Source organism: Mus pahari, chromosome 4 (assembly GCF_900095145.1).
Source record: "Mus pahari chromosome 4, PAHARI_EIJ_v1.1, whole genome shotgun sequence".
Taxonomy (NCBI): Eukaryota; Metazoa; Chordata; class Mammalia; order Rodentia; family Muridae; genus Mus; species Mus pahari.
Genome location: NC_034593.1, coordinates 122,904,524 through 122,920,776, shown reverse-complemented (window position 1 = coordinate 122,920,776; position 16,253 = coordinate 122,904,524). Strand labels below are relative to the sequence as shown.

At 45.5% G+C, this 16,253-nt stretch overlaps 1 protein-coding gene across 3 annotated transcripts in view; it reads right to left on the bottom strand.

Annotated features, from left to right (window-relative positions):
- The window catches only part of Bdh2 (3-hydroxybutyrate dehydrogenase 2), a 22,422-nt gene that overhangs the window by 4,137 nt on the left and 2,032 nt on the right, over positions 1-16,253 (bottom strand). The window contains exons 1-8 of one of the 3 annotated variants that reach the window (XM_029538122.1): positions 15,855-15,873; positions 15,325-15,477; positions 13,038-13,116; positions 11,754-11,850; positions 10,209-10,317; positions 6,010-6,070; positions 4,035-4,148; positions 381-439 (exon numbers count right to left, since the gene is read on the bottom strand). In XM_029538122.1, coding sequence (XP_029393982.1) covers positions 381-439; positions 4,035-4,148; positions 6,010-6,070; positions 10,209-10,317; positions 11,754-11,850; positions 13,038-13,116; positions 15,325-15,426 — 621 coding nt within the window. In that variant the 5' untranslated portion in view covers positions 15,427-15,477; positions 15,855-15,873. Of the gene's footprint in view, positions 1-380; positions 440-4,034; positions 4,149-6,009; positions 6,071-10,208; positions 10,318-11,753; positions 11,851-13,037; positions 13,117-15,324; positions 15,478-15,854; positions 15,874-16,253 lie in introns of those variants that run through there. The other 2 variants (XM_021196498.1, XM_021196499.1) reach the window with 2 other exon arrangements.

Here is a 16,253-nt window from a genome sequence, read left to right as displayed (position 1 = left end):
ATTTCTGAGTTCGAGGCCAGCCTGGTCTACAGAGTGAGTTCCAGGACAGCCAGGGCTTCACAGAGAAACCCTGTCTCGAAAAACCAAAAAAAAAAAAAAAAAAACAAAAAAACAAAAAAAACAAAAAAACAAAAGTACAAAACACTTAGTGCCGTCGGCTGCAAGCTCCTTGATACTACTTCTCATCTTGCAAAATGAAAATCTCCACTGGGCAAGCAGCAACTTTCCCCTCCCCCAGGCCTTGGTAGCCACCTCTTTTTCTCTGTAGATTCATAGATCTATAAATCTATCTAGATAAGGAACAGGGCATTTAAAATTTTTTTTCTCTTTTAATTTTAGCCGAAAGGTTGGAACACTTTCAAACTGCTAGACGTATGTACCTCTTCGGGATTGTCCCCGGCTTGTATTCGTTCTTGCAGAGATGGGGTGTCTACCGTCCCTAAACCAAAGAAGACATTCACTGTGGTTACTTCAATTGAAAGGGAAATTAAACCTTAAACTCCTTTCCCACACGATAAGCAAGCAGTGAAATCTTTGTCCTTTCTCTTAAATGACACTCTGAGCTCTACGTGCCTGACCACTAAGGGTCATCAAAACACACACACACACACACACACACACACACACACGCACACGCACACGCACACGCACACGCACACACACGCACGCACACACACACGCGCGCATACACGCGCACACACGCACATGCACGCACACGTGCGCGCACACACACACACACGCACGCGCGCACACACGCGCACACACGCATGCACGCACACGTGTGCGCACACACACACACACGCACATGCGCGTGCGCACACATGCACACACACCATAGTGGTTCTGTGACAGCAGGCTGGGACTCTGGGTGAATTAACCCGCTCTCTCGGTGACACACAGTCATGCTGTGTCTGTTTGATGATTTATAGATCTGTAAGTATCTTTGCCTTATCTCAGCTAGTCCCCAAGGGAGCCTAGAGAAGCAGAAAACAGCGCGTCTGAGCTTCAGCAGTCTGCTGTAAGGATTGCAAACCATTCTGCTCTGTTGCCGAGTTCACCATGGGGATCCTGGGCTCAAGTTCACGGCTGCCATAGACTTAATCTATCTGCTTCCACTGGTTTCAGATATGCTTTTTAAACTATTGTTAAAAGTTCTAATAAAAACATAATTTGTTTTTCTTAGGAAGGAAAAATAAGGGCTGGAAAGATGGCTCAGCAGTTAAGAGCACTGACTGCTCTTCCAGAGGTCCTGAGTTCAAATCCCAGCAACCACATGGTGGCTCACAACCATTTGTAATAAGATCTGATGCCCTCTTCTGGTGTGTCTGAAGACAGCTATAGTGTACTTATATATAATAATAAATAAATCTTTGGGCAGGGGCGAGCAGTGCAGGAATGAGTGGGGCTGGAGTGAGCAGAGGTTCTGAGTTCAATTCCCAGCAACCCCATGATGGCTCACAACCATCTGTACAGCTACAGTGTACTCATATATATAAAATCAATCAATCAATCAATCAATTTTTTTTTAAAAAAGGAGGAAAAATAAGCAGGATTAAAAAGTTAAAACCCATTAAGTACCCAAGCCTATATAGTTGTCTGGACTTCTCCCCTGACTCATGTAATCTGTAAGTTCTCTGTAGAACACTGGCTTTTTGTTTTGTTTTCAGGATAACAGTGCTCTGGGGAATCACTTGTTCTCTCTGTGGGTGTAAAATAATTTTTTTAAAGTATAGAATAGAGTTTATTTAGGACATGGGAAAGGGAGTTGAGAAGGGAATAGAGACAGAAAAGGGGGGAGCTGGCCAGGAACACATGGGGGAGGGGAGGGAGGTAAAAATAAACTTTTGAAGACTCCTCTTATCTTTGTCTGTAGACCACACAATTGAGAAAAACCCCACATAGATCTGATCTCTGGTTCTGAAAATGTTTCTTAATTTTGGTATCATTTGTCATCCTGATACACACACACATACATCCTGACACACACACACACACACACACACACACACACACACACACACACACACACATCCTGCCACACATAGGCAAAACTTTCAGCTGATATACTCTCCCCATCAGCAACAGTCTGAATCTCCCCCATTACTACAGAAGAGACATCCATTTACCTAACTTACAAAATCTCTCACATTTTGTTTGTCAATAGCCTACAGAAAGTCCAAACTTTTCTCAGCCGATGTTCACCTTGAGCTGATCATAGCAGTCCTCAAAATCCTACAATTGTAAGTGCTGAGTGGGTGTCATAGTTTACATGTGGCTGGCATGGTAAATACTAAATGAAAGCTAGTGTGAGCCCATGTCCTGGCGTCTGCTGTGCCACGTCTACACGTCTGGCTGGAGATGGTGACTCACAACCATTGGCACTAACCCAGACACTCACTCACTCCTCTGCTTCAGGGATGGCCTCTGCGACTCACAGCTAGTTCCTTGTTCTAGAGTTCGATTTTCCAAGTCCTGTGAATATTCTAGCTGTGGAAATAACCACATATTCTAGATCTTTTGCCCCCCCACCCCATGACCAATGCCACCAAGGTCAGGTATAGTCAAGTGTGGACAGTGAATGTTCTTTTTCCTTTTTTCTCAATGTTACTTGTGGCTTCATCTCCACCCAAAGAGGAATGGGATAGCGCATCCCAATCTCTGTAGTGCAGGCCTGGCCAATAGTGAATCGCTTCCCCGGGGAAGTCTGTGGTTCCCAACCCGAGAATCAAATAGAATCTTCTATGGGACTTCCCCAAAGGACACACAGCTTTCCTATCAACACATCCCCTCAATTCTGGCATTCCCATCTGGTAGATCACCCCAACTCTGGCTGTGGACTATTGAACACCTTAGTAGAGCTAGGCAATGCACGCCTTTAATCCCAGCACTCTGGAAGCAGAGGCAGGCGGATCTTTGTGAGTTCAAGGCCAGCCTGGTCTACAGAGCAATTTCCAGGACTGCCAAGGCTACACAGAGATACCCTTTCTGAAAACAAAACAAAAAGAAAAACCTTAGCCCCAGACACCATTCTTTTCAGAAGACACTAATCACCCTTGTTAGGTACCCTGAGCTTGTATGGGGTGGGTGGAACCAGAACAAACCGGACCCGGTTACCTAGAAACTATAGCTTATCCACAATTTTTAAGAAAAGTGGTTTTGCTGGGTATAGTGATGTACTGCCTTCAGTCCCAGAAGCAAGCGGGCAAAAAACAGGCCGATCCCTGCGAGGTGTAGACCAGCCAGGTTCACACAGTGAGTTCCAGGCAGGCAGAAAACAAAGGAATAACACATAAAAAGTGAAGCGGGTTTCTCTGCTTCTTCATAGGGCAATCACACTTTTGTTTTTTTCATAACGGTAGGAAATAGTTTTGCTTTGAGTTATATGATCTGTTGCAACCTCTCTACTCTGGCAAGAAGGCGTGAGCCATCCAGGTGGGAGTGTCTCCAGGAAGTTTTACTTACAGATCAGGCCACAGCATCCTTTTGATTTCGGAGTCACTGGTTGTTTGGGAGTTTGGTGGACCCCTGTGTTCCCAAAGGCTCCCCCCCCACCCCGACTTTCTGCCTGCTTGTCCCCTGCTGTCCCATGGAAATGTTCTGCTTTTCTACTCAGCAAGGACAACATCACCATGGTCAACAGGTTCTTGCTCGCTCTCGCTCTCTCTCGCCCCCCCCCCCCCCCGAGACAGGGTTTCTCTGTGTAGCTCTGGCTGTTCTGGAACTCACTCTGTAGACCAGGCTGGCTTCGAACTCAGAAATCCGCCTGCCTCTGCCTCTCAAATGCTGGAATTAAAGACATGTGCCACCATTGCCCAGCTGTTTTAAATCCTTCACCCACGTAGAGGCTTCTTCCAAGTGACTTGGAACCTCTGACCAGAAAAAGCTACACTGCTCTCTTAACAAAGGCAAACCTTTAATTTCGATGTCTGTCCGTGGTGGAGAGCAATGTGGTAAATAAGCCGATGAAAATGTTTTATGGTGCCAAATGGCACGTAAGAAAGGCCAGGCTCCCAGGCCTCCAACCCCAGGCTCACCTGGGCACACACAGTTGCATCTGATGCCCTGCTGGATGAAGTCTGCAGCCACGGACTTGGTGAGGCCGATCACAGCTGCCTTGGTAGCACTGTACACACATCTGTTCTCCACCCCTGGGTGAGAGGGAGCCAGGGACATTGTTTCTTCAGAAAGGAGCACCGAAGAGTCCCCCCCCCCCCATACACACCGTTTCTCACTTCTTCCCATCACCCTCCTTTTTATTTTTATTTTTATTGTTTTAATTAAAAAAAAACCATTTTGAAATCAGCTTTCCCTTTGAAGAGTGACTGACTTAGGGTCTCCTCCTGTCATAGGGATAGGAGACAGTGTCTGAGTGCCAAAAGTGCTACCAGTGCAGTGGAACCTAATTTGGACTTGGTGTTGAGATTCTACTCATACTTTGTAGCCGTCGCCCACTGGTCACTGTCATGGGGTTTCACTGCAACAGGTAGGAAACCTCATTTCTTTTCAGAAACTTCGTACATGAAGAAGTATAAAGGCCACCTCACTTACATTCCGCTCACGTATGTTTCATATTTTATAAGAGAAAGAATGCCGTCTTGGCAGTGATTAATATATAAATATACATACACAAACACAGACACATACAGACATACACAAACACAGACACATACACACATACACATACATAGACACATACACACACACAAACATACACACACAGGCACATACACACATACGTAAACACAGACGCATACACACACGATGTGTGTGTGTGTCTCTATCTGTGTGTCTGTGTGTGTGTATGAGTATGTCTATGTGTGTATATGTGTGTGTCTCTCTCTGTGTCTGTGTGTGTATGTTTGTGTGTGTGTATGTATGTTTGTGTATATTAATAAAATAAATATTTTTTAAAAATATATTTATTTATTCTCTCTATATCCCAGTATCAATGCCCCCTCCTCCCAGTACCTCCTCATACAGAGCCCCCCACCCCCTGCACCCTCAGATATCAAACTCACAAGCCCATCAATGCTAGGCTCTGACAGCTCTCCATTTAGTCCTGGCCCCTTCCCTGCCTTGCCACAGTTGCCTTGTCTGAGTTGTAACCTCAAGGCCTGCTTGTGTATGGAGCACTTTGTGCAAGCTTCTGCTAGAGTGCAGAACACAGACTCAGAGTCTGGTACTGCACCCCTATAACCTGACACTTCAGAAGCAGAGGTTCGAAGATCAGGAGGAATTCAAGTCAGCCTTGGCTCCAATTAGGAATTCTGGGGGCTACCTGAGACTATAAGAAGCACAAGACAGAATCTGTCCCCTTTTGTACTTTAAAAACAATTTTTTTTTTTGTTGGTCCCAAGGAGCTTCCAGCTCAGCTTGCAGTCAATATATCACTTCGTATTACTTCAGTGATAAATCTTTTCTTCTCCTAATTCAATTTTCACTCCCATACATAGAGAAGGGTTAAAAGGAAAGGCAAAGACAGTAATTTTTAAATTTAATTTGATGAGTGGAACAGCTATAACAATAGGCCTGATGACATAAGCCACTTATGATCTTTCTTTCTTTCTTTTTTTTTAAAGCCATTTTGAATTTTCATGTGGGTTTCATGAACTTGTTTGTTTAGTTCTAAAATCCACAGCTCATGAAAGAACTGTGTGTGTGTGTGTGTGTTATGTGTGTGTATGAGTGTGTCTGTGTGTGTGCATGAGTGTGTCTGTGTGTATATGTGTGTGTCTCTCTGTGTGTGTTTGTGTGTGTCTCTGTGTATGTGTGTGTGTATGTTTGTATGAGTGTGTCGATATGTGTGTGTCTCTATCTGTGTGTCTGTGTGTATGTGTATGTATGTTTGTCTGTGTTTGTATATGTGTGTATGTGTCTGTGTTTGTGTATGTGTGTATGTGTCTGTGTTTGTGTATGTGTCTCTCTCTCTGTGTCTGTGTGTGTGTCTATGTTTGTGTGTATGTGTGTGTTTACTCACCCCAACCCCCACTCTGAAGAGGGCACTACTACCTTTGATGCTGGAGGCCACAGACGACATGTTGATAATGTTGCCAGACTTCTGAGCAAGCATCTGCCAAGACAAGGAGCAGTCCTCTGCACGGTGCTGGCTGGCATACTCCTTCACTGGCACAATGTGCAGCGGCTCGTAGCCACCTAGACCCTTTTCTTTCTTTGGTTTTCCCTTTCTTTTTGGAGACAGTCTCTTAAACTACAGCCTAGCCTGGCCTTCAGGAGCCTCGTACTTCTGCCTCACAAGAGCTGGGATGACAGGCACGCACCGCCACGTCAGCCCAGGGTACCAGCTTCTCCGGGAAACCTCTTGTCAAGTGGAGGGCACAGCAAAGAAAGCAGAGTCAGTGGGGAGCGGCAGAGCCCAGAGAGCTGCTAGGGACAGGACACCAGCCAGAGAGCAGGATGTCTGGCATGGCTGCGACATCCTGTAAATCAAATAAAGACGGTTCTTTCCAGACACCGATCTTGACACGCCGTGTAAGGGACTTAGGGAAAAATATGTCCTGCTGGCTGAATTTCTTTACCAGTACTTAGAAGAAATGTAGGAATTTGTGAATGCAGGCTTCAGAGCTGGGGTGGCCAAGAAGGTCCACTTCCTTGTGGCATTTTTCTTACTCTCCATATTAATACTTGGGGCTTATTATACCCGAAATCTGAGAATACAGGACAAACTGCAAGGGATGGGGCTGTGTGGGAGAAAAGCACACAGGTGAGGCTGAGGTGACAGCCACGCCAAGGGACGAAGTAGAGAGGAAGCAACAGTTACTTAAATGAGCCTTTGTTGTCTTTTGTTTGTTTGTTTTTGTTGTTGTTTTGTTTTCTTATTTTGAGACAGGATTTTTCTGGGAAGCCCTGACTGTCCTGGACTTGATTTGTTGACCAGGCTGGCCTTGAGCTCATAGAAATCCACCTGCTTCTTCCTCCCCTGAGAGCTGGAACTAAAGGTGTGCGCCACCATGCCTGCCTGCAAAGTGCCTTTGTACAAGATAAAGGGGATCTTAAAGCCAGACATAATTCCCCCTGCCCTGTCCCCTTTAATCCTAGCCCTCAGGAAGCAGAGGAAGGCAGATCGTTGTGAGTTAAAGACCACCCTGATATATACACAGTGAGTTTAAGCCAGCCAGTGATCTGTAGTAAGACTCTGTCTCAAAAAAAAAAAAAAAAATCTGGTTTATCATCTTTTTCTTATCTGACATTAACCAACAGGAAAAGCTCAGTTTAGTATGGAGACGACTGGCTATGATACAAGTTGTCGCCAGTCTTCTGAAATTTAGTAATTTCCAGGGCAAAGCTCAGGCCCTCAGTCACCTCAGAGATGTAAGTCATAAGCCTACCACTCACACCGCCCACTCAGTCCTCCCATTGCCTTCTCCACTCTGTCTCCTGCCTGTCTCGGGGTGGGTGGGGGAGAGGGGGGGACAGCTCTCTGTCAGCTGTCACGTGCGCCTTTCTTCCTGGCTCCTGGCACAGGATGCCCGTGAAGTGAGGGGCTCAGAACAACTGATCTCCAGGAGCCTCAAGCAGAGAATCACCCCAGAGTACCCCAGACACAGCCCTTCTGCCCCCACTGCCAGAGCTCAGTTCAGCTCACTGGCGTTTCTTGGCATTCTAAGCCACGAGGTTCAATGTTTGGCCACCCTTTGGAATGAGACGTTGGACTCGTTTAGCCAGGGTTTTCTGAATCATTCTGTGTTCAACCCTGATAAGGCACAGCTAGGGGAAAAAGTAAATAAAAAGTAAATAAAAAGTATATTCATGGAACAAAGATATCTCCTTTTTTTTTCTTTCTGAAATAGACCTTCTCTTCAGGCCAACCAGCATTCTGCAATTACTCTTTTTATAGTATTTTTGACTTGGTCTCTGCCTCTTGACTGACCTTGCAATCTAGGGATGGTTGGCTGTGCATTTATCTGGGAATCAATCCTTCTGTCAATTCCTATGTTTTTGGCCAAATGACTTTGCAGATCTGTGTTGGTTTTCCATCCTGGAAAACTTTACCCTGGCAATTGTGCGTCATAGTTAATGATACAGAAAACCCGTGGACACCTAGGGCTGGAAGTGATCCAAAATGTGTCTTCCTCATTCACGGACGGAAGAGACAGACCATGCATGAGAGGGTGCACGTACCATCTCCTAGGACATATGACTCCTAGGCTCAGAGTGCTTAGGGACTCGAACGCCAGTGTCTGAGACCAGAGATCAAGATGCCAGTGTCATCTTTCCCACTAAGACTATGCTTTGCTCAAAGCTCCCAAGGGCTCAGACTGCAGATGATTCCCCTGCCCCTGTGGAAAAGCCACTTTAAACAGCCGGTGCCCAGGCCTTCGGGTTCTATGTCACAGTCACTGATTATTTTTTCCAAAAGCAGAAAGGTATTTTATCAGTGTTAGAATCATGAACTTATAATCGGGCATGGGTGTATCAAGAACTAACATTCCCTTAGGAGCCTAAGTTCCACTTGCACTGTACCTCAGAGCCACTCCCTGAGCCTCTGCTTCAGATCTGTGCTTACAAATGTGTTGGATATCTGTGCCACCATCTTGTCCTCTGGGATCTCCTTCAGTCTCTCCCCCAAGTCCTATACAAAGTACTGGTCTTCAACAGATACATTAAGATCCCAAACAACATCTATAAGCTATAAAAGGGCAAAAGGTATCGTTTTTATTCAGGCGATGGTGTCTGCGTGAGTATATGCTGCACTTGTGAATGTTCCAGCTCCAGAGGCCAGCACAGGGTGTTGAATGCTGTGGACCGCAGTCATTATATGCAGGGAACTGAACTCAGGTCCTCTGGAAGAGCAGCAGGTGCCCTAAACCTCTGAGTCGTCCTCCAGTCCAGAAACAAACTTGTAAAGGGATAGCTAATCCAATGTTATGTGGGCTGACCAAAGATCCCTTTTAAGCACAAATCAAGTACCTAAAAAGCATTCCTTAGAGCCGGGCGTGGTGGTGCATGCTGTTAATTCCAGCACTCAGGAGGCAGAGGTAGAGGAATCTCTGTGAGTTCAAAGCCAGCCTGGTCTACATAGTGAGTTCCAGGACAGCCAGAGCTACACAGGGAGACCATGTCTTGGAAAAACCAAAACAGAGAAAGTGTGTCTCCATGGCAGCTGAGCTGGCCCTGCTCCCTCTGTCCCGTTCACTCCTTGCCGCTCGCGCGTTAAACACTCGTGCAGGCCAGGGGTACGCGCTCTCATTTACACCCTTCCAGGGCAACCAGAAGAGCTCTGCACTCTAAAGGCACTGATGCTGTGTTTAAACAGTAAAACGTAGGCTGGGCCCCGTGGTGTATATACCTTTAATCCCTGCATGGAGGAGACACAAAAGTAGATCTCTGTCTATATCAAGTTCTAGGCCAGCTAGGGCTCATAGTGAGACTCTGTCTCACACAAGAGAAAGGGGCTGGAGCGATGGCTCAGGGTTAAGAGCATTGGTTGCTCTTCCAGTCTGAGTCCCAGGGGATCTGATGCCTTTTTCTGGCCTCTGGGAGTAAACAGATACACACACACAGGCAAAATACCCAAACTAATAATAAACAAACAAACAAACAAACAAACCATAACCGAATAACCCTTTGTAGGGAAAAAACTCCCCAGGGCACAAGCACCCTGACAGTCAGTGCCCCGGCCCAGAAGGCTGGCTACAGGGCTTCATAGCTGACTCTACTCACTTGCTAGTTACGTGAGCTTTTTCCTCCCCTCGCAGGTGTGCCCTGTGTATTCAGCTGATGTTATGAAACATCATTCACTCCACAGGATGATTCTCCTGCAGTAAGAAGCTGGTCCATCTCCCCAGACGCCCCTTCCTTCATTTCGTTTTCTCTGAGAATCCCAATTTGCCAGTGAGGTCCGAGAGGACCTCTATCCTAGGAACTGTGTCTGCATTATACTCGTAACCACCCCAACTTATATTACATGACATACTTATGTGTCAATAGAGTTCCTCACCCTGTCCTAATTGGAACTCTCTTCAAAAAAAGAACTTTGTTAAGTTCGCTGGAGGGTCTCCTCAGTGTTGAAAATGCTTAATAAATGTTCCTTGAATGTAAGAGCTAGAGGGTTAAATGGATAAATCTCTATAAACTGCCTTGCTATAAATGTTCATTAGTCAACCTATGATCACACTCAAATACACGCGCGTGTCCTCCGTGTGCCCAGGGTGAAAGCAGACACCCTTTTCAGGCTGTCAGTCCCTTACTTTGGGAAGGAAGGCCTTGATCATCAGGTACATGCTGCGGACATTGAGATTCATTGAGAAGTCCCAGTCTTTTTCCTCGCAATCCAGGATGGTTCCATGGTGGACAAAACTGAGTGATTAAACAGAGGGAAAAAATACAATTAAAGAATCACTAGGCAAGTATGTGCCAGCATGCCCTGTGTATAATCTCTAGGATTATAGGAGCAAACTAATACAATAACAGCAGCAGCAGCAGCAACAACAACAGCCACAACAACAACAACAACAGCAGCAGCAACAACAACACACACACACACACACACACACACACACACACACACACTCCTGCAATTAAGGTCTGTGCCTTTAGTTTCAACACTCAGGAGGCAAAGGCAGGTGGATCTCTCTAAGTATGGGGCTAGGTTGGTCTACAGAGTGAGTTCCAGGCCAGCTAGAGAGGCATGTGAGAGGACAGCTAGGGCTATACAGAGAAACCCTGTCTTGAAAAACCAAAAATAAATAAAATAAAAATGAAAGATAGTCTTCAGCCATGGCTCTTGCTGGCAAGCCTAAGGACTTGAGTTCAATGCCCAGACCCTGCACTGTAGAAGAGAACTGACCCCTGCAAGTTGTCCTCTGACTTCTGACCTCCACATACCTGCTGCTGCCTCTCACACAGTGCACTGGGAACATCAGTGCTCTCAAATGGCTGGTCATTTCATTTCTGTTTCCAGGGCAACAGTGCCCTCAAGTGGCACAGGCTACGGTTCTACAGGGAAATCAAAACTGGAAGGAAAACCAGTGTCCCTGTCAGCATAGTCAAGTAGCATTGGGGCTGTCTGCCTCTAGCACAGCAGGCAAACCTCCATATAGTATCAGTGTAGTGAAGTAACATTGTGGCTGTTAGCATCTAGCAGTACCAAGCCAGGAAGAACAAACAAAATAAAAAAAAAGTCAACCTTGCCCCCTTACAAGTCACTCTTCCTTAGGGAAGTCTCTTGACCAGGGCAGCCTTACTGACTTGGTCCTCTGGACTGAGATTGTGTAGCCAATTATAAGATGTGGTCAGGAGTGTTTCTCGAAATACCACAGGTTAGTCACTTGGCCAGCTTCCTGTAGCAAGAGTCACAGACTGCTTCCTGCATCCTCTGCCTCTGGAATGTCACAGATGCAAGCAGAAGACTGAATGGATGCTCAAAAGTCAATTGCTATGTCTCCATTATAGATACAGCCTTGCAGACAGACAAGGCTATAGATACAGTCTTGCAGACAGACAAGCAGATCACTTATAAAATGAAACACCAGAAACCACTGCTTCGTTTAATTTCCAGACTTTACATCAGTGCCCACTTCTTTCATTAGCTTAAACTGCCTATGGGCTCCAAGTTCATAGCAAGTGACATAGCTGTTTCACTTGCTGAATCGTACAGGGGTGTGTGACATTTATCCCAACTTCCCAAGGAATAGGCCACGTTCTGTTAATTAATCATTCTTTTATACTATCAATACTCATTTAATAAAATCATAGATGACTTTCTCAGAGTGAAATAAAAAGTTTACAGTTACCCAGCAACATTAAAGAGGACATCAATCCTCTCAATTTCTGAGGCGAACTGATCAATCTGCCTCTTCTTTGTGACATCAAGGACTCGAGTTTGAATACCTGACAAATAAGTAAAAGAGAGTGTTTGCAGAGAACTCATAAAGTACGTAACCGTGAAGATGTGGCTGTTTAGCGGTGTGCAGTGTAAAGAATGTAGCCTTTCCACTTAGGTTGTCCATGACTCATGTCCACCACTGGCATTTAGCAATCACAAGAGAATCATTAAAATGCACACATCTCAGGCTGGAGACGTGGCTCTGTGGTTAAAAGCACACACTGGCCCATCAGGGGACTGGAGCGCCCATCCCAGCTGTCACATCAGGTGACTCACAGATGCCTGCAACCCCCTCAGAGGGACCTGACGTCCCCTCTGGCCTCTGTGGGTTCTCACATATACACAGGCTCACACATACATAAATAAAAATGGAATAGATCTTTAAAAAAAAAAAAACCTCTTCTAAAGATATACAAATTTTAAAGTTTCCTCTTCCACTCCCTCTGTTAGGGTCTACAGAGATAGCTCAGCAGTTAAGAGCACTGTCTGCTTTTCTAGAACATCTGAGTTTGATTCTTAGCACACCACGCTGGTTAATAGCTGCCTGTAACTCCAGTTCCAGAGGCTCTGTCACACTCTTCTGGCTGCCAGGGGTATTGCACACACTTACTGCAGGCAAGCCATTCATGAAAATCAAAATTAGACAATAAAAATACACATAAAATCAAAATTAGACAAAAAAAATCTCTGTTGTGTAAAATGGATTTCGCTTTTCATGAAATGTCTCAATTTTCCTTCCAGTAAAATAAAAGTATTGATAAAATGCAAAAATAAATAAATAAACAAACAAGTAAATGACCAACTGACTTTCCCCTACCTTTTAGCTTTTAATGGGGCTACAGAAAGTTTTTCAAGAATACAAGAGGATCATATTACCTGTTACCTGGGACAAGGCTGCTCCGGAGGAGTCTTGAGCAGCAGTGAACGAGTCATTAATAGTTAACCTGGCAACTGTTAATTCTCACAGAACTTTGTAATTGGGAGCGACATCCCTCAGCACATGGTGTAACAGAAGACCTTAAGCATGTACAGACTGTTTCCCGTAGGCCCCAGAATACAGATTTGATAGGCTATGAAGGAGCAGGGCTGGGAGAGAAGGTGTGTGGACCAGCTGGCGTGTCCTTGTGATGCTCACTCCGTGCCTCTGCTTCCTATGCCGTGCTGACCATGAGCCTGCAGGCAAATGGCTCACCTCGGTAATTTTCCAGCTCCTGGAGTTTGGACTCATTGATATCTGTGGCTATGACTTTGGCTCCTTCTCTTGCAAAAGCCTGCCAGAAACAAACACAAATCAGTCCTTTGCTTATTGCTTTCAAAATCGGAAAGAATTTTTGTTTCCTTTCATGCTATTTTTGCTATTTTTCATATAAAATGAGTGATATTTCTATATCTCATCTCACTCCCCCTTACTGCATTGTGGTTATTTTTGTCAGTCATTGGAGCAACGGGGATTATATTTTCCATCTTAATTTAACCTTTTACTATTAAACAGTCCAGTAATTTTTTTTTTGAAATGTTAATCCCAGCACTTGGGAGGCAGAGGAAGGTAGACCTTTGAGAGTTTGAGGCCAGCTTGGTTATAGAGAGTTCTAGGACAGCCGGGGCTACACAGAGAATCTCTGTCTCAAAAAATAAAACCAAACCTTTAATTTGAGGCTTGAGAGAAACTCAGTGGTTAAAAGCACGGGCTACGCTTTCAGAGCCCGTAGGTTGGGTCCTAGTACCCACATGGCAGCTCAGAATTGTATCTTCAACTCCAGGAGATCTGAGAGTATGTGCTTGGTATACATATATGCACGCAGGCAAAACATTCATGTACATAAAATAAATAAAAGTAAAAATAATCAATCGTCAAAAAGCAACCCCAAACCAAACACTCTATCTCAGAGCTGGGTGTGCGTGCCCTTAATCCCAGAGCTTGAGATGCAGAGGCACTTGGATATCTGTGAGTTTGAGGCCAACTTGGTCTCTACACAGAGACAGCCAGGGGTACATGGTGAGACCCTGATCCAACAAACAAACAAACAAACAATCCCCAGTGCCTCTAGCTTTCTACAGTCATGTTATTCCGTGATGAGATCATATCTATGCTTTACCTCTTTGTTTATTTACATTTACTCATTTATCATGTATGTATTTGTACACGTGTGGGTCCATGCCGTGGCATGAATTTGGAGGTAAGAGGACAACTTTGTGGAGTCATTTTCTCCTTCTTCTTCTTCCCAGAGGTCAAACGTAGGTCTCAGGGCTTGGATGGCAGTGCCTTTACCTGCCGAGCCCTCTCTAGGGCCTCCACATGCCTCTGTGAGCAATGAGTGAAAATCTAAGAGAAAAGTGGGCGTTTCCCTCTGAGGACGGCGCAGCAATCACATAAACGCCAGCTCACACTCTGCATCTTATCCTAGTGCACTATTAGTCAGTATCGGTGCACTGAGGGGGAAACTGAGGCACCTCAGCAAGAAAAATGGCAAGAGTTTTAACCTCTGGGGTCTTGATCTTGAACTGACAGAGTCATAGAGAGCTTGCACCCTCCAGAGCCCTGCAGTCAGGTGAGGTCACTATGGGGCAGGTAACCTGGGGGAGAGGTCTGAGTCTCAGAGTCGAAGGTCATGTGATGCCTTCACATAAGTACAAGAAATTCCCTCTTTCCTCTCAGGAATAGTGACTTTTCTTTTAAACTTAAGATAAGTGGGCTGGCAAGATGGTTCAGTGGATAAAGATACTCATCTTACAGGCCTAGAGACCTGGGTTCAATCCCTGGAATCCATGTCAAAGAGAAAGGAGAAAAGCAATTCCACAGAGTTGTACTTTGACCTCTATGACCTTTATTATATGTGCTACCCACCCCTACACACACACACACACACACACACATACATAAAAATAAAAACACACATACATACACACATGCACATACACATCATATACGTATAGACATCACACATACATACAAATAAAAACACACATACACACACACATGCACATACACAGTCATATACATATAGACACACACACACACATATAAACGCATACAAATACACTGAAAAAGACACCAGAAGTATAAAAGGTAAAGACTTAGTGCACCGATGTGAATACAGCTCAGAGGCGGGCGTGTGTGCTTAGCGTGCTTGAGATCCTTGGTTTAATTCCAAGCTGCGTAAAGAAAGAAAGAGAAGAGGAGGAGGAGGAGGAGGAGGAGGAGGAGGAGGAGAAAGAAGCAGCAGAGGAAGGAGAGGAAGAGGAAGAAGGAGGAGAAGGAGAAGAAGAGGGGAAGGGAAGAGGGAGAGAGAGACAGAGAGGGGGGGGAGAGGGGAAGAGGAGAAGAGGGGGAGAGAGAGAGGGAAAGGGAGAAGAGGAGGAAGAAACCAAAGGAAGAAGAAAGGAAAGGGAAAAGGAACAGAAAACAGTAAAGGAGAACTGAAAACCCTGGCACCGGACAGCAGTATTTGGGAGGTAAACAAGAGCAGGTATGAACTCACTAAGGCAGATGCCCGTCCAATTCCTTGAGCCGCAGCTGTCAGGACAATAACTTTCCCTTCCAGTCGGCCCATGGTGGATCCTGCAGTGCAATCCAAAGACATGGACCCTTAATGGCTCAAGTTGTAGAAAACCAGTTGTGCAGGTGGTAACGTCTGGAATGAACGCATTAAATTGCTCCTTTAAGATTGTGGAGAAAGGGCCTTGGCAAACTGCCCCTCCACTCAGTTGCTCAGGGCTGCTACTTCTAGACACCTGAGTGCGTAGGTCAAAAGTGCATAGTCAGCACAGCCCATGGAGGTGATGGCTGGTGAGGGACGAATCCTCTAACGCTGAGGCTCCCTCACGGCCTGACCTCCGTCCCTCATTTCCTGAAGTTTCAGTAGTCAACACTCCAGAATTAAAGTCACTTGCTTCTCTCGGTTCTTCTCACTGTCTACCCACTACCCCACGCCCCCGCAGACCGGCTGATGACTACTGGCCAAGGATACGCTTACCCGTCCATCACCAAATTCTTTCCCTCACTTCTCACCATTATGTGGTTGTTGCTCACAAAGGCACAAACAAAACCACTTCTACCTCTCCTCCTCCCTCGTCCGTTTATGTCCTGTAACTACCCCATGGAGGGAGGGCGGGCCCTGAAAACAGAAGCCTCCACTGTCTTAAGTCATCTGTTCCCTTGTCTGTAAACTGCTGCTGAGTTACAATAGCAGTGCCTTGCAGGTTTTCCATCTCCCTTGAAAAGATTTCATAGTGGAACTTATGATTCATTGACCAGAAGGGTTGAAAAATTAAACCATAGCCTATACCTTGGTTTTTGTTTTTTGTTTTGGTTTGGTTTTTCGAGACAGGGTTTCTCTGTGTAGCCCTGGCTGTCCTGGAACTCACTCTGTAGACCAGGCTGGCCTCGAACTCAGAAATCTGCCTGCCT